The 25,626-nt window shown below is 31.1% G+C and overlaps 1 protein-coding gene across 1 annotated transcript in view; it reads right to left on the reverse strand.

Moving 5' to 3' along the window:
• The window catches only part of LOC142327384 (lysine-specific histone demethylase 1A-like), a 177,970-nt gene that overhangs the window by 138,634 nt on the left and 13,710 nt on the right, over positions 1–25,626 (reverse strand). The window contains exons 5-10 of the mRNA XM_075370393.1: positions 22,842–22,958; positions 20,988–21,164; positions 18,761–18,903; positions 16,117–16,207; positions 7,464–7,598; positions 1,703–1,776 (exon numbers count right to left, since the gene is read on the reverse strand). Of these exons, the coding sequence (XP_075226508.1) occupies positions 1,703–1,776; positions 7,464–7,598; positions 16,117–16,207; positions 18,761–18,903; positions 20,988–21,164; positions 22,842–22,958 (737 nt within the window). The remainder of the gene's footprint in view (positions 1–1,702; positions 1,777–7,463; positions 7,599–16,116; positions 16,208–18,760; positions 18,904–20,987; positions 21,165–22,841; positions 22,959–25,626) is intronic.

The following is a 25,626-nucleotide window of genomic DNA, read 5'->3' on the forward strand; positions in this document are numbered from 1 at the left end:
CTAACTGAAATCTTGTCCGTAATTTGATTCATTTCCCTAGCTTTAACAAAGTTTGCATTTCCAATTCTCAAATCATTTTTCTTTATTGAAGTTCTGATATCCACATCGTCGTTATTTCCTTAAGTTCTTCTAAATTTACAATAGGAAATTTTATCCTTTAAAATCTGTTATTTGGTTCCATAACTGCCACTTTTTATAGTATAGACTGTTAATAAGACAACCTCTGCCAAAATGAGACGTTATGAATTTCCTTCCCTAAGCTGAAAAGATCAATTTTAAGATGCTAGTTACTTGCATTCACCAACGACCATTTACGATAGGATTTTTTTATTATAATCTAATTATTCTGCCTATAGAATGTTTCCTGGTATTTGATGTCTACAATTATCACAGCAATTTTCTCACCAGGACACAATAACCAGCCATTTACCCTCCTCCCTTTTTCAACACAGGCTTAGAATCAACTTTGGTTCTCTTAGAATATAAATTATCTAATTACAAACTGTATAATAACTTACTAATAATACTCACTGTAATTACTTACACACAGATTAATATACACAAATCATACATAATTTATCTATTTAATGCTTTCAGTTTTTTCAGTTATTTTAATATTTAGTTCTGCTGTAACTCATTTACTTTTTTCTTTTGTTTAAACAGAATAAACTACTTAACACATTATTTGTTTGATAGACTTTAGAACTACATGATAAAATCTTGTTAAAATCAAAATATCAAAAAAGATTGAAAGGGACAATAAATTTGCCCCTTCTCAAAGAGAAATTTCAGCATTATAAAATAAAGTTACAAAAAAATCCAGAGCATGTTCATTTTCATTGGATCATATAAGGAAAGATATTATGCAAATAAGAACAAAATAATGTCAACACACAAACAGAAACAAATATTTTTCAAACCAACGAATTGAACCGAGTGATTTTTAATGAACAATCAGAACTAGGTAAATTTCACAAAATTTAGATTTCATTTTTAAACTTGGACTTTATCATTAAAGTGTTTATCATTAAAAAGTGTCAAATGTTTATTAATATAACTGCAGTTCATTTTAAAATAATTAATGATTTTATAATAAAAAATCTGATTCTAAAAAGAAATTATAAGTTAAATAAAGAATAGTAAATATAATTTTTCTACTGGGAGATCTAACTTTACATCACACTTGGAAAAATAAATTAAGTATAAAGAGATATTTTTTGGTTATGTAGACATGACACCATGCTATATTTATAGCATTCATTTCACTGCACGGTAAATAATAAGAAGTGAGCTCAGTAAATGATAGTTGTTTTGTTTATATAAATTCATAACAAGATTGTTTATGAAGGTTGTGACTAGGTTACAAGCATGATATGGTTCATTGTCCACCATCACTGACCAATGACAGTTTATTCTGAATTCCCAGTTGGTGGATTAGTCGTCAAGTTGCAAGAATTGTAAGCTCTTAATAATTAGCTCTTATAACTTGGAACTAATGGTGAAGTATAAACAACTTAATAAATACTAACAATATCCCATTTCTCTGAAGATGATGAAAAACAAGTAAAATATTTTTTCCCAAAATTACTAGAGCAAAATTTAAATATTAACCAATTTATCATTATAAAAGTCAATGCATCTAATTGTACAAATATATTTAAAATATTAAAACTGGTCGGAAATTGTTTTTTTTAAATATTACCTAGGAGGTGATGCTTCTGCTTCGTGCAGTTTTTCCTCTATCTCCTTCTGTTGTTCAAGAAGTTGATCCCATTCCTAAAAAAAAATAAAAATTGTAAAAAAAAATAAAAGTGAATTACTTTCATAAATCACAAACAAAAAAAAAGGCAAAAGGAATGTAAGGAATAAAGAACAAAAGTGGAAAGTTCCATCTTCACTTAGGAATTTCAAACGTGACTGTATATCTCAAGATAACAAGTAAATTGAATTTGTGAGTTTTCCTCTTTGAAAACAACCTAATTCCCTTCTTCATTTTGTTTTTCCATGCAGTAATAATAGACCTTGCATTTTACAACATATCTGATTTATTATTACAACAAGATAACAAACACTGTGTGTCATGCTTATCACGGAAAGTAAGGAGTGAGAAGATCCCTGTTGCCTTCACCAATGACTCAAATATACTGTTGAATTTCTGCATGCAAGCTCACTGACATGCAGGAGAGTTTTAGGTAAATAGGTGACAATTTCACTCTACTAACCACAGGGCCTGGTTGTGTAATGAATGTTATTACTTATCATAGAAAGAAAGTGTAAGAGAAACACCTCAGGTGCTTTATATGCATCACAGCCATCCATAATAAAATCTAAAGCATGAAGTTTAAAACAACTGATCCAAGTTTAACAATCTTTTGTTGATAAAAAATGGATTTTATTTATTTAATAGGGAAAATTCAGATTTACACTGCTAAAGACACAATAAAAATGATGAGATGTACACCAAAATAATTAAATATAAAAAGAAAATTTTTTCTCAACTAAAATTCAATAATAATTTCAAACTTTCTAAAATATAAACAACTGAAAAATTAGCCTGTACTATTTATATGGTACTAGCCAATTTCCAATTTGTTAATTTCTATATGCATATAGTACAGGCGAAGCTGCAAAGTGGGATGCTAATATTTGGATATTTGAAGCGAGATGACAAGGATGTTTTTTTTTTATATATTTTTTTTTACAATAAATATCTAAAACGCTGCATTAAATGAAATATTTTACATATATGAAAATAATAAACAGAAAAAAATTAAAAATTATATAATTCTAGCTAGTCAGTGAGTAGAGTTCCCTGGACCCTTGCTGTCTTTGCTAATCACATGGTTGTGAGAATAATACTGATAAATAACAAAAGCTCTCTTTTCTCCAATATTCTTTTGTTTTTAACAAAAAAGTTCCTGCTGTAGACGAACATATCCCTTTCAGTAACCCTTTCAATTACCCTAGAGTACTTTTATCTCAAGTCAAGATAGAGAGCTGAAAATCAAAAATGTTATAAAACGCATGGTCTATTATTTTTATGTTGAAAAACAGGGAAAAAATGGTATTAGATTGTTGACAAAGAGGAAAAATTCACAATTTCACTTTTAAGGAGGCTAGGGCCTCAATCTACAGTAATGAATTATTACTTAAATTAATTCATATTATTTAAATTAGAAAAATTGATTTATTATAGTAAAAAACTAAAACAATAGTATGCAATAAATTTTTATATATATATACACATATATAATTCATTAACTGATATGGGTTGTATGTATAGATTAATTTATATTATAATTAAAGTGAATTTATTTCTAAACTTCTTAATTACCATTATTTTACTTAAAGATATGAGTATTATCTATTCATAAAATATACCTTAATGTAAATTAATTAAAATTATTATTTTTTTTACTATAAAGATTATGTTAATGAATAAAGAACAACTTATGGTACAAGAAATTCATTTGATTTATTCACAGTATGAATATAGATTCTATAATAGTACTATATTAGAATAGAACTGAGTTTATAAGAAATAAGTTGCAATATATTGGTTTTATTTTAATATACTGCTAAAAGGCAATATAAAAAATATTGCTTTTTATAGCAATATAAAAAAGAAAGCTATATCAAGTCATTTTGTATTTGGAAAGTTTAATCAGTTGGAATGCAAGCTGTGTGAGACAGGTAAAACAGAATACATATGAGGATTTTTTCACTTACTTATGGGTAAGTGAAAAGATCTTTCACAAAGGTAAAAGGACAGTTGATGGCAAGAAGGATCCTGGTAAACTAATTAAATACTTTGTGGGAGAGTACTATCATATGAATTTGTATCAACTACTCAAAATGAGAAAGAAACTATAAGATAGTTTTGAAATATGTTTGTGGAGAATAAAAAAACAGAAAAAATGATAAATTAACAAAATGAAACAGAAATGAATGAAAATGACAAGAAGAGGAGACAGAAGTTTGATGAAGAAGATAAGAGGAACGCATCTTTGTTGGGACTTAAGCTATGCAAAAACTCTCATCAGAGAGAAAAGTGAAAGGAAGAGGAGGAAGAAGCACAAGGATGCTAATATAGTACAATAGGGAGAAAATAAGCTATTAGGTAATAAAATAAAATGTTCAGGACTAAAAAAAGGGACATCAATTGAAATCCATCAAGGATGTACAAAATTCTCAAAATTATTTTGCCAAACTGATTCTTTTCAGTGAATAAGAAGAATAAGTATATATATATATATACAATGTAATATATATATATATATTGAATGTAAGCGAATAAGAAGTGATATTAATAGATTGTAACATTATCTACAATTAACATATTTCATTCATTCATTCATTGTATTCTACCAATGGGGTAGGGTCTTGCCATGGCTGCTCTCCATTTGTTCCTGTCCTGTGCAAGTGTTTTTGTTTCTATATATTTTCCTCTTTCCACAATCCCATCAATCAACTGAAATCTTCTTCTTCCCCTTCCCCTCTTTCCAATCACCAATTCCTTCATCTGCATCTACTAGTAAGCATACAGTGTCCTAGCCTCATACAGTGTCCTAGCCAGTTCCTTTTCCTGCTTAAAATATTTAACAAATAAATTGCTTTCCTCTTCTGCTCTTCTCAACACCTACTCATTTGTTACTATCTTGCCAACAAACGTTTACCATTTTATACCACACCCACATCTCAAATGCCTCAATTCGCTGTTTGGTCTTCCTTTTTTAAAGTTCATGTTTCTGCACCAAAAAGCATAACAAACACTCCAAATAAAACACCTTGCCAATTTCTTCTTCAAATCTAAATTTAATTTCCCACATAGCAAACTCCATTTCCTATTAAATGTCTCCTTATCTATTGTCTCCACCTTCAGATTTCTGTGATACTGTTATAATCTTCCGTTAGGAGGCTACCCAAGCACTTAAATTTCACCACCTGCTCTAGTACCCCAGTCTCAATTCTTACATTAATATTTTCATCTTTGCCATCTAATAACATACATTTTGTTTTCTTTTTGTTAATTTTTACCCCTAGATTCTCAGAAGCCTTATTTAGATCGTTATGCATTTCAATTACACTTCCTGCCAGCACCAGCATGTCATCAGCAAATCATATACATTCTTCTACCACCTATTGCCACCCCTCTATTACCCTTCAAATCATTGTTGATAATTTCTTCTAGATAAATATTGAATAGTGTAGGTGACATGCAGCATCCTTGTCGTACTCCCTTAACTATTTCTATTTTTTGTGTTGTCTCACTTCCTATTCTTACTTTTATGTTCTGGTTCATATAAAACTCCTTCATAAGACTCCTATCTTTGCAATCAATTCCTTTCTTTTTCAAAATTATCATTAATTCATCCCTTTTCTTAATCTATTAGATTTATATTCAAACTTCTCCTTTTATTAAATATAATACATGAAATAATTTTCTTATAGACATATTAGTATGATAGTTAAATTTGTAAAAATAAAGTGATGAAGTAGCTCCTGATGTATGATAAAAAGTATTAGATTATTTTTTTGATAAATGTTTAATTCAGGTGCGTGAATCACCAGATCAACGGTATTGGAATTTAGAAGGCAATGGGAAAACCACAAACTAAAACCCAAAAAACTAATCCGCAAACAAACAGTAGTAAACAGTTTTTAGTTTTAGTTTGTCAAATTTGCATGATTTGTTGCAATACACTGCAGGCCACAAACCCCTCGAAATTAATCATTCACCAAAGAAATTTTGTAAAAAAACATCATTGACCTGTTAGTTGAGTGCACTGCGGCGCCATGTTGTTGGATCAACCATGATTGATTTCCACTTCTGTTAACTGACTAATGAAGTTTGTTAAATCAGCACAATAACAACCACTATTACTGTATTTCCAAAGAAGATTGGACCAACAATATGCATTCTATTCACACCAACCCAGACTCCAATTTTCCCTTCGTGTAATTCACAGGGGTTAGTTGTTGATCACAGTTGTGTCTTTTGTGTAGACCCTCCCAGGTGAAACTGCACTCTTATGTAGTAAATGTAATGTCAAGGATACCTACAAAATTTTGGTCAATAAAACTTTTAAACCATTGAAAATCAATGGTAATTTAGCCTATTGGCATGATCTGTAGGTTTCAGTACTTGTACAAACATTACTTTGAAGGGTAAAAATTTCAATTCTTTTCTTACAGCTTTATGTGCAGTAACAAGTCTGATATCTTACTGCTGTGCTAACATACACTTGTTATGTACTTTTGACCATAATATTCAAAATATCAAGCAGCTTCTGTTTGTTTAGTTTAGGTGGTCTTCACATCGATCAACGTAACATTTATCTTAACGTAACATCTTAAGATGTTACGTTAAGATAAGTTTAAACTACATTGAAATGAGGAACAGGAGTATTTTGAAACTTTTCAGAAAACTTATGCTTAAATAAGTCTGTATACTTGTAATGTTCATGAAAGAAGTGTTCAACAAGGAAAATGTGCTCCTCTACCAAAAGAAGCATTACATTTCTTGCAACTACTGATTCTGACAAAGCAAAACGAAGCACATTCAATCCCAATTCAAGAACTGACATTTTAGTTTATTACTGAGCAACGCTTAACGAACCCGCAGGGTAACCAACCTAACAACACAGAAATGCTGAAACACCTGAAAACACAGAATGCATAACACAATTATAAAACATACTGCACAGTGACTTTCCAAACGCATTTATATTGAATGTATTTTACATTACAACAATATTACATAACTAATGTGAAAAATTTGACTTACCAAAAAATTTAACCAATATATAAATGAGATAATTCTGCAAAGCCACATTGATTAAACAAAATGCAACACTAAGCTATGATTTTCAAAAAAAATGTTTAATTTCTCAGCATTAGAGCAGTTACAAAAGTAGCGTTATATATTTCAGTCATGTTAGTTCATACGGAGAAAATAAAAGCTTGCATGCACGCGGTAGACAGTCACTGTGCAGGGCATTACAGTACTCTTTTCTCGTAGCATTAGCCTCATTCAATTCTGCAACACAGTGTGTTTAACTATTTTCATAAATAGCAAAAATTCTTTCTACACTTAGAATTTATTATCATTATAGTTACTTATAAATATTTCTTACTGCATACAGTACAAAAACAAATAGTTTTATTCTTGTGTTAATAAATTTATAAGGGCTACAGTTATATAGTAATTTGCTTTCATAATTCAAAATATGACAGGATTACTTAAGCCGTGAGCTTCATTATTTTCAATTACCTTAAAACCTTTAACTGCCAAACCTAAATCACTTTCAGTCAACAATGATAGTGGTCAAACCTGGGTTAATTCAATTGTATTTTTCATGTTACAATAAATATTATTTACAGTGAACAGCTCTCTACAACTGTAGCCAACTCTATTTTATAGCAACAATGCAATATAGTTTGAAAAAATTTTTTAATATTACCTTGCAAGCAGTGTTAATATCACGCAGTTTGGAACGAAGAACAAATTCTTGAGTAATATCACGAGGGCCTTTACTTTCAGAGAGCTCTTTATATTGTTTATTTAGATCTTCAATATGCTCTTTTACGGTCAACATCTATAACATAAAATAGAAAAAGAAATAAATAAATGAAAACTAAACATAAAACATATATATATACATATATATTTTTAAATACAGCAATATTAATTAAAAACTGTCAATCTTATTTATAAATTTTGAATTAAACATTTTTTAACAGGTAAGAGATAATTTCAAAATATGGATTGTGTTTTGGTGTAACTTCTTTTAACAATTAGTCATAATTAAAAACTACTTTTAATTAAATAACTTTTTAACATGGTGCGGATGGAAGGTGTATATTTGTATCCAGGTAAGTTCCACATCTGGCTGAGCAACCACAAATTCACATTCAACATCAAATTTCTTTCCAAGACTCATAGCACAATTACACACTACTGCCTTAAATTTATATTAATATGAGCACTTTTATACAGTTTGTAAATCTACTCTGAAAATTTGTACACTTTTTTCTTATAGCTTATTTTCCCTTCATGTCAGATAAGTTTTCACTATTTTATTTTTTCTCAGATTGTAAAAAAATTATTTTAAATTTAATAGCATTAATTCTACGAGAGGCATTTGATAATTATCTGGAATTCCAGCATACGGTGGCACTAATGAATGAATAACTAACATAATAGTTAACAAGTACCAACCTTTAATGATTCTTGTTATGACATTCCACCTACTAGTTTATTTTTTCAGCCACTTTAACAAAACAAATATTAATGCTTTTAAAAATGGAAAAAAGAAATAGTAAGAAAGAATTTATTTTTGAACTGCTTAATGGTTCAAAAGAAACAGAGTTCAATTTTTTGGTTGCATATCAAAACTATTTCTTCTGGAATAGTGAATAAAGTGTTTGCTTACTTCTACGGATTGAGTGACCACTTCTAAGCATTATTTAAACATAATACAAACTAATTTCTGCATCAATTAATAACCATTGATGAACATGAATTCATCACAACACAAGAAATGAAAGGAGAGTCATAACAGTGAGTACATGCTGGTGGAAGTGCTCCAAACAAGGCAGCAGTTCAATAGATTATGGCAACTGGATTATTTATGAAATGAACACAGTATAATATCAACTGAATATCTAGAAAAAGGAGAAACTATCAAAGGAATATATTACACTGTGTATGTTACACAGATTGAATGGACAAATTAAATCAAGCAAAAATTGCCACATTTGAAAAAAAAGTGCTTTTTCATTTGAAAGTGTATCATCTCACAAGTAGCAATCTGACAATTGTGAATTATACAACAGATTGCTTCCATTTCCACATTCTGCATATTCTTCAGAATTAGAGCTGAGTGTCTTTTCTGTGTTTAAAAATGCAAAAAACTCAATCGAAGGTAATTTTCATTAAGCAATAATTGAAGAAACATGTACCTATTTTGGAGTCTAAATTGTATTTATCTGACGGTATCAAAAAGCTTGAATAATATTACTGGAATAGGTGAATCAAGCTAACAGGAGACTATGATGAAAAACTAATTATTTTTTCACTGCAATTCCTGAAAATTAATAAACCTAACAGGTCAGATGTTTTATTTATTTGATTCCAATTAAGGCTAATCCTCAATTACAGCTGGTTCATTTATTTTTATGGGTAAGAGTGATTTTGTAACGTATGAAAAATTCTATGCCTGACAAATTCGACCCAACACCTTGCAGAGAAGCAGCGATATTAACTACTCTAACTCAGAGATCAGCACTTAACATTTGTGGCACTTAAAAGACAGTTGTAAGATTATAATTACTTAATCACTCAACTAAATTTTGACACACAACTACATTTTTGTACAATCTTTTGACTTTTCTTTTAACTTTTTTACCAACTAAATTTTTTTAGCTTCTATTATATAATGAACAATGTTTTTTTAAACTATTTTCTAGGTACTTTTTCACATTTATCTTTTCCACTTAATAAAAGATACTAATTTTTGTTATGAAGTTACTACTCTCCATATCTCTGAGGGAAGCAACACGAAAAACTGTGGGAATCAGCTGCAAGAATGGAATCATCAAGATGGAAAGAAGATAAGAGCAGGTGCATTTAAGGTTACTTCTGTAAACAGGTAAACTGTAAATCTAAAAAGGGAAGATGAAAATAAACAGGAAACATGTAATTACACAAGTTAAATTAGATGAAAAGGAAAAACTGAAGTTAACAGTGATGTTACCATAATATACTATGAGGAAAAAGGAAGAAAAGACTTAGGAATCCTTGTTAAAAAAGAAAATAGTAAAATGTGTAGAAAGAATTACTTTTATTAATAATAGGATAATTGTATGAGCACAAGATGAACCCAAAAATTGCTTTTTGCAAGCATACATCCCAAATAATGTGAACATGATGAAAATGAAGTAAGATATGAACAGAAACTATGAAGGAGTAAGATAAAGTAAGATATAAGTTAATAATGAGGCACTGAAATAGTGTTATAGGTAGGAAGGAAAATTAGAGTAGTGCCTAAGAATGGATTGCACACACAAATGAAAGAGGAAAGAGGCTCTTAGAATTATTACACCATCACCAAATTGTAGTATCTTTATTTCTTCACCTTGCACTGTTACTCCGGATCTAAATTGTTCTTTAACATCATTAACTGCTAGTTCTATGTAAAGGTTAAAAAGTAAAGGGGATAGGGAACGTCCTCGTCAGACTCCCTTTTTTATTATGTCTTCTTTCTTGTGACTTATAACAGGTAAAGTTTATAAATTCCAGGGGAGGTGGCCAAGATGGTGGTGGGGCATTCCTGTGGATGGTGCTGGACTGTTTTAACCAGGCCTTCACACGAAGTGCTTTCCCATCATGTTGGAAGAAGGCACGCTTGGTACTTCTACCCAAGCCGGGGAGAAATCCAGACCAGCCAGGATCCTTCCATCCAGTGTGCTTACTCAGTACACTGGGCAAGATGTATGAACGTGTCGTGGAAAGGCGGCTCTTGGCAGAGGTACAGGAGCAAGGGGGCCTCTCCCCTCATCAATTTGGATTCCAGAAGGGCATGTCAGTGGTCCATGCAATTCGTGAGGTGATGTACTCTGTCGATGCAGCAGCAAATGGTACGCGGTGGACAAGAGCGATCCCGGCCCTGAAACTATTGGATGTCCGGAACGCCTTCAACAGCCTGCCATGAGAGGTCATCGGGCAGGCATTGAGGGTGAAAGGAGTCTCCACACAACTTCAAGCGATCATTAGTAACTACTTAAGTGACAGGAAGTGTGCACGTTCACAGGTACTGGTGAATGGGTGTTTCAGATGCGAGCGAGGGTCCCGCAAGGATCTGTGCTGGGCCCTCTCTTGTGGAACATCACATATGATGGAGTTCTTTGCCAGGCTTATCCAGAGAGGATTGAAGTCTTCGGATTCGTCGATGACCTGGCCCTACTGATCAAAGGAAGGGGTGAGAGGCAGGTGGAGGCCAAGGGAAACATTGCCTTGGAAATGGTGCACCAATGGATGGTTACTCACAGTCTGCAAATAGCACCAGAAAAGTTGGAGGCACTGGTACTTGCAGGTCGACGCCAGCTAAGGAAGATGCACTTCACAATTGATGGCGCAGAGGTAAGCCAAGTCTTGAGGGCCAAATACCTCGGGGTCTGGATGGAAAAGCACCATTTATTCAGACATATAGATGAAGCAATAAAGAAGGCAGAACAACAGCTGAGGGCTATCTCGAGGTTGATGGTGAACACAGTAGGGCCACGAGATAAACATCGACGAGTCATAGCTACAACTGTGACATCAGTCCTATATTGTATGGGGCCCCTGCATGGAAAAGGGCAGTGGCGGTTCAGAAGTACAGGAGGAAGCTGGAGGCTGCTTCTGCAAGTGACATGTGCCTGCAGGATGGTCTCCTACGACGCGATCTACATTATGCGGGAACACCGTCAATAGACCTATTGGTGGGGAACGATGGTTATGGTTTGAAGGTGTAAGCAAAGAGAATGCAAGGGCGCAGATCTTGGTCATCTGGCAGCAACGGTGGGAGACAAGCCAGGTAGGACGATGGACAATGCATCTGATTCTGGACGTGAGTGCTTGGGTGGGGCGTAAACAAGGTGAAGTTGGATATTGCCTCACTCAACCACTTTCGGGCCATGGGGACTTTGATATCTATCTGCATCACTTCAAGAGAAGGAGAACGGCGGGTTGCAGGTACTGTCTTATCAGGTACTGACCAGACTTGCCTCTTCTTATCTGATGTCAATCTGTCCCTGCTTACATCAATCAATGCCACGGTTATGTTATTCCATTTATGCCCCACATCGAAATTCATTGCCTCATGCTGTACTGAATCAATTTTAATATTTACCTCTCTCTGCACTTGTTCTCTTATGCCTTTCATCCCTTAGTTTCTCTGTCGCTATCCTATTATTCTTACTTTTATGATTTAGCTTTTTTAAGCTTGATATGTACTTTAGCAACCACCAGGTTATGGTCTGATCCGATGTTAGTTCCTGGGTAAGTTTTTACTGATGTTATGCTATTTCTGAATCGTTTCTTGATAAGTAGGTAACCAGTCTGGTTCTTTACTATCCTACCTTCAGTGTCTTGAGCAGATCTCCACGTCCATATTCTTCTATTGGATAATTTATAATATGTATTAGCAACTATGAACATCCCTGTCTCACAGAATTCTACAAGCCTGTCGCCTCTATCATTCCTCTCCCCCAGTCCATAGCCTCCAACAGTATCATCCAGTTTATCCTCCCCCACCTTCACATTAAAATCTCCCATGACTATAGTAATATTCTGTTCCTTACTGCCTTCCAGAACAATGCATAAATCTTCATAGAACTGTTCAATTTCTTCATCAGGCTTATACGCTGAAGGTACATAAATTTGAAGAGATTGATATTACTTTTATGAGAGGGCATCTGTATCAACATGATTCTATCTGAGTAAGGAACAAAACTGGATATACAACTGTCTACACTCTTATCGACCATGATAACAACTCCATACTTATTCACTTTATCAGTGCTTCCAGAATAATACATAGTGCATTCGTCCCTTCACTGCACTCCAGTTCCTAGCCATCTTAAGTCACTTACGCCTAGAATATTTATATTAAGCCTTTGCATCTCTGCTGCTACATTGTTAATTTTGCATGCCTGAAACAGACTTCTTACATTCCAGGCACCAATTCATATGGTTTCGTTCAACACTATCCTCCCCCGGATATCTGACCGGGGAACTACGAACTCCAGAAAATTTAATATTGAAACCAACCATAATGATGATTTATACTAGGGATATCCATTGGGATCTTTAATGCAGTGGTTTCCTTCTGCATCCTTCTTGGTTGCCTTCTGCATTTTCATGCCATTGATTGTACCAATAAATCCGCCTTTACGAACGATTTCTCGATCATATGACAAGGTGTCCTGAAAATAAATAATAAAATACACATTTACACCAATATGTCCAGACACACTGCGGAGATTTTTGTTTCATAAGTGTTTGTCAACTTTTGAATCTTCCAGACACTGAACGCGCACAATCTGTGCATATCCCGAAACAATTTTTCGACTCTATGTTTGCCTTGTTTATAAAATCATTTAGGATAACAAATAAAGCAAATGCTGTGGCTTTGAGTTCTATTGGTTTGCAGGAACGTAGTTATTCTGTTGCTGATATACCATCACAAAATCAAACATAGGCAATGAAATGAGCATCCTTATTGTTATCTGTTCCCTCATCAAGCTGAATTGAAAACAATTTATCACGCAACTTCTTGAAAAGCTCATGCTGTACATCTTCAGCTATATCACCAATTCGATGGGCAACAGTATCAATTGAGAGAGGTATGGACTGCAATTGCTTGGCAATATTATCTCCAAACATAGTTTCTACAATCTCAACTGCAGCTGGCAAAATAAACTCTTCACAAATGGCATGAGGCTTTTTACCTGGCTGTTTTATATAAATCTTTGTAAGAGGCAATTACAGCTTTTTCATTCAAAGTTTTTCTTAAAACTGATGTTTGCTTTTCATATGATTTTAATTTTAGTTCGAAGAATTCTCGGGGTTTGCTAATATACTCAATATGAAGCGTTTTCAAATGTTGTTTAAGTTTATTAGTTTCAAGCCATCTGCTGCCAAAAGTTTTGAGCAAATGATACAAAGGAGCCTTTCTTCTTCATTTATTTCAGAACTAGTAAACCCAAAATTTAAGTTTTCTTGACAATATTTTCTTGATTTTATTTTTGGAACCACACTCATATGTGCACTTGTTGATGCTTCACTATCGTCTAATGCTCGCTTACATCCACTTAAAATTTTAACTATGATTTTGCAGATATCTTCTACCACGAATATTTAATACCATGAATTGCAACTGACATGCAAATTACAACATATTCAATCACGATAGATTCGATAACGATAGAAAAATCAACTCGACAGAGACTGGCTGAAATTAAGAGGTGTAGCATTTATACACATTTACGCAGACATTCCAGAATGTTCGAGACAAATTGGAACTTCTCATGAAGCCACAAAAATGTCCAATATGATGGATGTAAGAGAGCAATAGAGAGGTGTTCATTCTGGTTTTGTCAATGCAGTGGATTGACGTTGCAGAATATCAATATATTTACTTATTCTTGGTAATTTGTAAGGGTTGTAATTAAGGTCATTGTGTAGCTTTAGCATGAAAATACTCAAAATACATTATTTTTGTATAAGAGGGGGGCACGATGAAAATTATGATTGAAAATTGGGTCACAAATACTGAAAGGTTTTGAAACGCTGTCAAACTAAATGGTTTGACCTATAAAGGTAAAGGTGCTGTTTAACCCTAACCTTTTTTAAAATGTATTGATGACATGATCAACTGTGCTGTAGAAAAAAATAAAGGGATCACCATAGGAGGAAGGTAAATAATAATAGCTTAAGATTTGCATATGACACTGTTTTCAGATGAAGCACAAGATATTCAAAAGATAATTTCAAAATTATGATACTATGACTAACATGGCTTGAAAAGATATGTTAGGAAAACATTCAAAGTATACAGTATAATAAATTAATGAATGTCCCCTCAAAAGAAAAAAGTACACTAACGCAGTACAGATTATTTCTTGATATAACTACACTTTTGAAAAGTTTCTGTTAGGTGTAATGTTAAGAGAAGATTGCAAAAACAAAGATTAAATAGAAACTACAAGAGCAATTGCTAAGGAAAATGTTTAATAGAAAGAAACAGTTATACAATATGACAGAATCAAATTCTAAGGCAGCATCTTTTGAAGTGTACTTCATAATGGATGTGAAACTAGATAAAAGGAAAAATTGGAGGAATTGAAATGAGGTTATGAAAGAGATGGAACTACCCTAAAATAACAACATATGAGGCTCAGCTGATAAAGTTTACACAGCAATATGCCACACAGAGACAAAACGTACTATCAAGTTGGGCGTGACAGCACATGATCACGCCCATGATAGCTAAAATCCCCCTCCACAAACCTACGATAATGCATTGAAATCAGTTTACTGGTTTGTTTTCAGTAGCAGTTAAGATAGAGTCTAGTATGGCCAATATGTCAACATGGTTAAAACACCACGCAGTGATCGAATTTTTAACAGCAGAAAATGTAAATTCTACGAATATTTTTATCGTTTAAAAGAAATTTTTGGTAGTGAAACTGTTGACAGGAGTACTCTGAATAGGTGGGCATTAAAATTTCATGAATGTAAAGCAACAATTGAGGATGCACTTCGAAGCAATCAATTTCTGTGACTGACTAGAAACATCAAAAGGAGGTGAACAATTTGCTTCAAAGTGACCAGCAACGCATCACTATTCAGTTAGGCATATCTAAAGAATGAGAAGGCCATATTATTGAGCAACTGGGTCACCGTAAAATCTGTGCATGATGGGTACTGCACAAACTCTCTGATGGTTCTTCGCCAGCTGAAGTTTGAGCCTATTCTGTATCCGCCATACTCGCCGGATTTGGTTCTGTGCAACTTTCAGTTCTTCCCTCATCAGAAAAGGGATCTTAAAGGTAGTCATTACACCACCGATGATGAGGTGAAGGAAGCTGTGGCCATTTGGACCTAAGACAGACCCCCAGAATTTTTCAGTGACGGAATGCAAAAGCTTGTCACACGTTGGAAAAAGTGTATTAGTGTAAATGGGGATTATACTGTATTTTGTATGTAACGTTGTATGTAAGGTACTTTTATTAATTCTTTATTTTATTCCAATATCTTTTTCCATTCACAAGCTAAGCATATATGTGTAAAATTTATCAGCTTAGCCTCATATAACTGAGCATAGGTGATTACATAACCAGATAGTATAGGAATTTTGCTTACAGCCTCATTCTCTTTAAAATACTACCATTAATTATAATATAAGAACGGAATGTCATTTACAAACAGATGGTCAAAGAAAGTTTTTTTTTAAGATGACAAAATAACAAGACTGTTACTGAGATTGAAATCTTGGGAAGAGAATTATCAAGGCGATTAATATGTCGCCTGGTCAGCAAACAATAATAATACACAGAAGAAATATTTACCCTGTTCTGATTATTTTTCAAACGCTCTTGCAGGGTAATAACTTGTTTCCAGTGCATAACTTGTTTTTCTTTCACATTCTTTTCTTGCAATCTGTAAAAATAAAAATAAGTTGATATGCAAAGTGCTATTTAATTATAAAAAAGTAAGGAATAGCACTAAAAGTTATATGACATGAAATAAAAATGACAACAGATAATCATTATTATGAAAATAAAGCTTAAATATGAATTAGTGTTTAAACTGACCAATTTTTTTAATAACACAAACTTTCTATATTAGTTACAATAATTTTTTCTCTCTTCCTGCAATAGTTTCTATACACCAATTTTTAACATCTTGAACAGTTCTTTTTGTTTTCATGATTCAAATCAGAAAAACAAAAATAAAGATTAACAGAAACAATGGGTATTATCCATTTTCAGAAAACCAGGAATATGGGAATAAATTAAAAATGTTTTGTGTTAAATATTCATACATATACTTCATTAAAAAACTTTTGATAACAGAAATATAAAAATAGTTAAACCCACACAAATCATGATTATTTATATATTTATAATTATAGAAAATGCAGTACATATTATGTACTTTTACACTTAGAAAAAAAACAATTTTTTCTTATTTTCAGGTTTTTTGTGACAAGGTTACAAGGTAAGAGCTATGTTAAACAGTTACTGAAATAAATTTAAGAACTACAAATCATTCAAAAACTAATTTTTCTGCATATTTAAGAGGATGGCTGAAAGGTACATGGAAGGCATTGCCATTTGGTGTACCTATGGTTTAGTGTGAACCAAAGGATCATGTAACCGATTGTTACTTTTGTTTAACAAGTGTGTCTAGAATTTCTAAAACATCTAATCATACTGTAAAATATCCTTCATTGCAATCTGCATTCAGGCCTGTACCTCATTTTGAAATTATTCCAGTTCCTGAGCCAGCTGTGAATGTATATTTCGAAAGCAGTGATGAAGAATCAGGCAGTACTGAAGAAGACAACAGTGATTTTGATTTTGAATTATCTTCCAATAAGTCACGTATTATATCATAATGGTGTGGTTAGGGATTTAAATTTATCAAAAAATCAAGCTGAACTGTTAGAATCAAGACTGCAAGGTTGGAATTTACTTCAAAAAAATACAAAAATTTCAGGCTTTCGAAGCTGACAAAAAGAACTTTCTCAATACTTTATTGATTAAAATAATTTGGTTTATTGCACAAATATTGATGAGCTCAAATATTGACAAGTTCATAAACCTGAGGACTGGTGCCTTTTCATAGATTCGTCAAAGTATAATTTAAAAGCGGTTCTACTATACAACAGTAACAAATATCCTTCGATACCAATCGCTTATGGTATTAATTTGAAAGAGGTATACGATGTGATGAAAGATTTTCTTGAAAAAATAAATGATAAAAAACGTAGCTGGAACATATGTAGCGATTTGAAAGCTTTAGCTATTTTGTTAGGCATGCAGTTAGGCTACACTAAGTACATGTGCTTTCTTTGTGAATGGGACAGCTGAGCTAGGGATAAACATTATGTTACCAAAGAGTGGAAGAAAACAGACAACTTATTACAAATGGGAAAAATATTATTCATGAACCCTTAATTAAACCCAAAAATATATTTTTACCCCCTCTCCATATCAAGCTAGGACTAATGAAAAATTATGTAAAAGCAATGAAGAAGGACAGTCCCGAATTTTGTATATCAGGTAGAAATTTCAGAACGTATGCAAAACGTTTCTCGGCAAATAAAAATTCAACAATTACCACGATATTGTTAATCAACTTCTTACTTTATACAGAGCTATAGGATGTAATATGTCTTTGAAAATACATTTTCTCCACTCACATCTGGATATTTTCCTGGATAACCTCCGAGACGTAGGTGATGAAGCACGGCAGACATTTCACAAAGACTTTTTTTTTAAGCATAATTTATTTAAAACTAAGGGTGATAAAAAAATTGTATCTACAGATCTGTAATGTATACAAAAAACTAATTCAAGAAATGGTATCACACTTAGAGAAACATTAAAATTTTTTTTTGTCTATCAGTATAATATTAGCCCCAAAGAACTGACAAATAATAATAATATCAAACAAATGAATTACAAAATAAATGTGACTAGTGCAACTAAATTTAGGAACACACCTACATATACTGATACCAACTGAACTAGATGATATTAATTAAGTAAATGATCTTTCTAAATTTTAAAGACAATCTATGTATTACAATCTGCTTTTATACAGAATAACAAATTCAGCAACTAAATCAGATTAGAAGGTTAAATTTGTTAAATAAATTAAAATTTGTTTCATAAAAATCTATTCTACAGTATTTGCAAAATAAAATGCATTTTATTATCACATTATTCCATTTATTATCACTAAGAAAACTTGTTCAGTTAAGTATATAAAGGAACAAATTACATTAATATGTCTCATTATACTTATTCACTGTTCATTACTACTAATTACTTCAAATTTTTTAAAACTGAACTGAATAAAACAAAAACTGAAACATCTTTTGTATAACCCAGGTTTCAGTTAACCAAACTTCTGCTACATCTATAATTTAAATTAGATGTATAAACCATATGTATGTAACAACTTAATGTATTTCTAACTTACTTAATGACCCACTCCAATGCCTGACCAAGTGAAACAGGCTTGCCACCAGCATAGTTAAAATCAAGAGAGTGAGACAAGTAACTTGTTGCTTCAAGCAAACGATTGAATTCCCTTTCAACCATTTCATCTTTATCTTTTGGTACCTAAAAATACAAAAACATACTTTATAAATTATTCCTAAAAAAAATCAATATTTAGAAAAATGATTTAATATTCAGGAAACATTTTTAATGGAACACAAACATTAAGCAGGACCAAATCAAATAATCACTCGTAAAATCTTCCAATGCACTGTAAGCTGTAACATATTCTTTCATAAAAATCCATGCAGATAAATATTTTTGTTTTTTATCTTTAAAACAATCTAAAGATTGACTAACAGACTGAAAATTACTCACCACAGGTAATAGTTATGAAAGACAGTGCTCACTGATATGAAATCAAATAAAGCTATACTAAATATATCACCATAAACAGCTTTCCAATTAAAATAAAATTGATCACTCCTGTTACTACACATATAGCGAAAAAGTTGTGACAAATAACTCTACAACTCTAATGCAATAAAAAAAGTTATAAGGCAGTAAGCTAAATCTATCCAGCAATGGCGGGTTAAACAAGTAAATAAAATAAAATTTCAAATTTATTAAATATTATTATCATTAAAGGAATAAAACCGAAAACTCTATAAACATGCTTAAGCACTATGGCCACAAAAGCAATATTGCAAAGGAAATAGATCATTAAGTAGTCAGAAACATTGTGGGGAATACAACACATTATTTCTTGAATCAAAATTTTACATTAAAGATTTATAACAATTAGATTTATAAATAAAGAAGTGTTCCAATCTTCATGTTTTTTTGCACAGAACTGTCGGGACAGATTCTTATATCACAATGAGTTAATTATTTTCTACACTAGTTTACGTACATACAATAAATAACGCATGCTTTTTTTAAAATTTTAGATAAATATTTATTTAATATCTTTCTAAATTGGTTACCTACATACAGAAAATGAGCTGTGCTAGACATAACTGGAAAAAATAATTAAGAGAAAACTAAAACTTTTTATACTGAATGAAAATCTACAATTTTTTTATGGTTAATCATCACTAGTAAAAAAGAAAACAACAAAAAGTTAGGAGTATTTTTTTTTTAATTGAGTAAAATAATAATTAATCTCAGTTTAGATTTTAGCTAAGTTTGTAATTTAAACAAGGATTGTAAACACATGCTTGTAATTGACATGATTGACACAACTTGACAACTGAGTTTGGCATTTAACTGCACTATAAAAATAATTGTACAATGTTACTGAAACCATAAATCCATTCGGCATAAAATGTACAAGGTGTAACTTATGTATTATTTTTCATTGATTTTTAATCAACATAAATTATGGTTCTTTAACATACTTTTTACAAAAATTAAATTTAAATAAATATATAAAAATAAATAGCCATTTTAATTTTTATGTAGTTGTATCTATCCCTTTAAAATTCTCCTGTAGCAAATGTACTTGACAACTTTTCAATTACAATTTTTTTTTTTTTAAGGAAAGAAGACATATCAAAATGTAATAGATCTTTTATATTAAGTCATATTTTATTATTTTATGAATAATTACTCGAACATGACTGCATTTTTAAAGCAAAGATTGAACTTAGTGATGGAGGTCAAATTGTAACACATGAATTAAGTTTGTAGATTTATGAAACACAGATTAGAAAAATTAGCAATTGATTGTGAACATACACATGTCAAGGAGTTTAAAATGATTATTAACACTTCAAATCATGAAGGATGGATGGATGGAAAATAGGAAATGTTTTTACATTTTTAAATAAAAGATTTTTTACCAGACTGACAGCTGTAACACGAAAAGTGGAAAACTGTTTATTAATTTTACAACTAATGAATCATAAAATACAGCACACGTGGTATCTTCTGAATTTTTTCAAAGGAGATTTCTGAAAGTTTTCATGTAAATAAAAAATCTCAGATTTTTTTTTGAAAAACTAAGATTTCTTGTCATACTCTGTTACAAAAATAATAATAATGGAAATCAAAACAATTGTAAAATTTAAAACTTGAATACATAAAATATTGATACAATGTTATACATAATTAGTAACCATTAAAAATGAAATTACTCTATCTATGAGTAATTTACAAGATATTCCATTATTATTCATTATAACAAAAAAAATTTGATAACTTACAGTTCCACCATTTGATTCATAAAGAGGACACTTCTGTCTTATTTTATGTAACTCCATGCTGATCTGCTTTGATAATACTGTTACTGGATTTCCACCAAGTCCTGTTACCACCATAGCTCCCAAATCAGCTATATAATTAGCTTTACGGAATGTAGCAATACGTCCACCAACACGGTCCTGTAAAATTCAAAAGGTTTTTTTAAAATGATGATCACGTCATTTTTATTATCACAAAACCACTTAAATTAAGCGATTAATCCACCCTCCTTCCGACACATGTTTCTCAAGAGTTTCAGTTCATTTGAAGCCTACAAGGCTTAAATTTGGCTCAATTTGCTCAAGAGTTTACATTTAAATAAACTTAAGTGTATTAAAAACAAAAATTCTATTAGTAAACATAAAAAAACATCATTTACATTAACATAATTATACACTGTAATGTATAATGTGGTGAGCTACTCCACAGATAAGAAAAAGGAACTGCTACAGCATTCACCTGGAAGGATCAATGAAACAATGGAGGAACTTCAATCATAGAAGAAATATAAGTACATAGTTAATGAATAAGAAAAAAAGTAGTTATAATTCAATTTATTATTTAACAGTAATAATTACATCAAATAATAGGGAAATTATCCCGTTCTCCATGGCAAAGTGGTAGTATCTTGCCCTTTCATCCGGAGGTCCCACGTTTGAATCCCGGCGAGACATGGCATTTTTCACTCTATAAAATTTCATTTCTATATTTTAGGCTTATGTGGTGATATATCAAAAGAAAAAAAACAACTTTGTGGTAAATAAGAAAGTGATACAGAATAAAATAACAACTTAGAAAGCATTAACTGAAAAATATTTCAGTAAATATTTCATTAAATGTATAAAAAATGAACTGGAAAATCAGGGTTATATAATTAGTGTTATTTAAAGTTTGTTCCTTTAGAAGAAATTTGATTTTAAATAAATTGGTAAGATCTTTAGATCAATCGTTAAATTATAAAAAACTGAAACTGAAGAATAATAATGCACTCTCATGAGCTGAAGAATTATACTGTGTAATGCAAAAATAGTTTTATCCTAATTTATGTGGTGATTCTGGCTAAAATCTCACAAGTCAATGGCAATCCACAAGATTTTTTTAAAAATCTGTTAGAGCTACAATTTTTTTTTTTAGAAGTGCTAAAAATGATAACTATAAAAAGTATTAAATAAAAAGAAAATATTGAATAGGAGATATGAGAAATTTGTAAAACAAAAATTGTGTTGTCAGAAAATAAAATTAGGAAACTATATTTTAGAATAAACAGAATTAGTATGGAAGTTCCTAATTAACTTCCAAATTAAATTAATTTGGAAGGTAGAAGATAAAAACTGTAAAAGAGAAAGAATAAAAACAATTAAGGAAATTGGATGCATTAGATGGCCTGATGATGATAAGAATAGTACCTTGCCAGGTTATTCAGTAGTTAAACTCTCATCGCAAAATCAGCTGTTCGAAGTCAAGGGTTCTAAAATTTGAGTTCTTGTAAAGGCAGTTGCTTTTATATGGATCTGAATGCTAGACTGTGGATACCAGTATTCTTTGGTGGCTGGTTTTCAATTAACCACAAGTCTCAACAGTCTGCTTAAGACTACATGTTTACCAGTAAGTTTACACTTGCATTACCCTCAGGTCTGGCTAACTGGTAGCAGTAATTGTATTTGGCTACACACACACACCCAGCCCCAGCAGTAGCCGTAGAACTGGTTGGAGAAATATTAAAAAAAATATATATATGTTGAATTAGAATAGCACAAAATTAGAATTCTTTCAATGTAGCCAAATGACTGAGTAGAAAGTATACTGTTTATACTTACTCTAGCTTCAAGTACAACAACCTCCATACCAAACTGCTGTAACTGTTGAGCAGCAGCTAGGCCAGCTATACCTGCTCCAATAACAATCACTCTTCCATGTTTCTTCACAGGCAAAGGCTAAAACAATTAGAGATATATTAAAATAAATACATTTAAATTAACATGTTAAGAAAATAAAACTACAATGAGGAAAAGTTAAATTATAATTGTTCTATGTATTAGTTGCAAAAAACAAATGTTTTACATATGCAAGACTCAACATGCATGTGTTTTTTTCTTTTAATGTTCTGAATCTCTGTCTGGTCAAGTCATGTTCTGAAAAAGAAAATGCAAATTCCTACAAGTGAAATCTTGAAAAAAAAGCTGTAATTATTTTGATGTTTCATTTATTAAAATCAAATGAATTGTTACTAAGATAATTATTATTATATTTTCTACTAAGAACATTATGATTTCTACGTTGAGTACTGTTTACCTTTCTTAGCTTCATTCTTTTATTATACATTGACGCATTTCAGAGTAACTCCGTTATCAAAACTTATTGTACTGGTATTTTTCAATTTCTATTAGTCATTATTTAACTAACAGAAATTTAAAACTACGAGTACAGTAAGTGTTTTGACAATGACGTTAAAAGGGATTTTTCTTAACTGGCTTTTTTATTTCAATTAGATCCCATTATCTTAATTTATGAAAAGTGAACTTTTTTTAATTAAACAAGGTAATTTACTTATCTTAGCATTATTTTCTAATTCTCAAATTGATATATTTACCACTGAGCTCCCACTTCTTGATTAAAACAGATTTTTGATAATAATTAACCCCCTCCCCTTTTGGTAAAATTAATTTAATTAATTCACAAAAATATTTTTTGAAAATTTGCATAGGAGTTCCTTTCCCCAGCCTGCAGGAACAGTCTCCTGTGATTTTACACACTGTAGTGGCACTAACTCCAGTCAGTCCAACGGCAAAAAAAGCTGTCACCAAGAATTGACAAAACTAACAGCAGTTCTTTATGTCGGAAAAAATATACTTTGGTATTTCACAAACAAAAAAACTTAGATGGAAACATTAAATTTTATACTATAATAAACCTTGTTATTTTCTGCATTATACTAGATTTAAAAATTGAAGAGAACCAAAAAGAATCATAACAATTTAGCAAAAATTACTTTTTTCCTTTTTTTCAGTAATTTAACAAGTGCAGGAAATTACTTATTGAACTGTAAATGTGTTCTAACAACACTATTATGGTATAAGAGTGAAACAGCTCCACAGAAAAGTATTATTCATTTCTTTTCTGCATATAAATTCACTACATTTATATGCAGTTATGAAAAATTTCATACCTTAGAAAAAAAAATTTAAAAAAAGGCCACCACTTAAAACCAACAGAAAAAATGTTTAAGATACTTAAACATAGATAATTTTTAAGTACACTCTACATTAATTTTGTGAAAAAATATATTCTATTTATAAAGTTTTGGAACACTGAAATTGCACTACTGCAGAAAATTGGATTAGAATATATGGATATAGAATATTAACAAAATTAATACAACAGTTAATAAAAATATTGGATGTTAATAAATAAACATTTGAGAGTAAAGTAAGTTAAATAAAGATATAAAAAAATTCAGTTTTACTTAATTACAAGACTTAAAAATCATCAAAAGAGAAAAATACTGTTTCTGAAAAAGGAAATATTCAATTTTATTTTAAATATAGTGATTGGATGATCTTAAAGGTGTAGTTAATTAACTAAAAAACAGAAACATAATAAGGCTCTTTTTCATAGATCCAAAGGTCATTTTATATAACATGAAAACAGTTGTTTTCTAGTAGAAGCAATTATAATTGTTTCAGAAATCTCTTTTTGCAAATTATATCTGTAAATAACAGGAAAAAATTGATTTCAATGTACAAATTTTTAATCAATAAAAATCAAATTCACTTATGCCAAACGCTGCTCTAACAAACCATGTGCCTGAAAACTCATTATGATTTTATGAACGAGCTTAATACTATATTTTTTTTAGGCAGTAATATTTAAACATAATAAATATTTTATAATTAGGACAAAATAAATTATAACACACTGCCAATTTTTGTGATGGGATGGTAATGTCCCAAACTAACATGCGAGTTTAAATCTGTGTGAGTTTGAATCTCGGTCACACTTGGAATTACAAAATTCATCTTTTATACATAAATGTAAATGGGTGTTTATCTGGTAGCTGCTAAAATAAGTAATTGACATGTTTCAAAGAAAAAAGTATGAATTGATCTGATTACAAATGGACTCAACCTGATCACTCCCAGGAAAATTGATAGTCCCACAAGAAACCAAAACATTTTATACAACTGACCATAGAAATCTTGTTACAGTGCTAATAGAAAGTATCTAAACAAATAACAATAGTATGTCAACCAGAGTAGCACACTGTACATGTTTACAGCCACATTAAAAGTTAGATGAAGTAACTGCAATCCATCTGATAGATGATCTTTTTATTCAGCTAACAGAAAACGCTAATAAACTAGTGAAGCACTAATATTTACAGAAAGTATTAACAACAAGAAAGTAATTCTATGTTATCAAAAAATAAAAATGTACATGCATAATACTTAAATGTAAAAAATATTTTTGGCAAGCAGTGATTGTAAACAGCACAAAATTCAAGAACTGGATATATTTCAGTAATATCATATACATAAGTACCATAATGCTAATAAAGATGTAACTGTACAATGGTAAAGATGTGACTGTTTCTACAAGAAACTT

Source organism: Lycorma delicatula, chromosome 7, assembly GCF_047948215.1.
Source record: "Lycorma delicatula isolate Av1 chromosome 7, ASM4794821v1, whole genome shotgun sequence".
Classification (NCBI taxonomy): domain Eukaryota; kingdom Metazoa; phylum Arthropoda; class Insecta; order Hemiptera; family Fulgoridae; genus Lycorma; species Lycorma delicatula.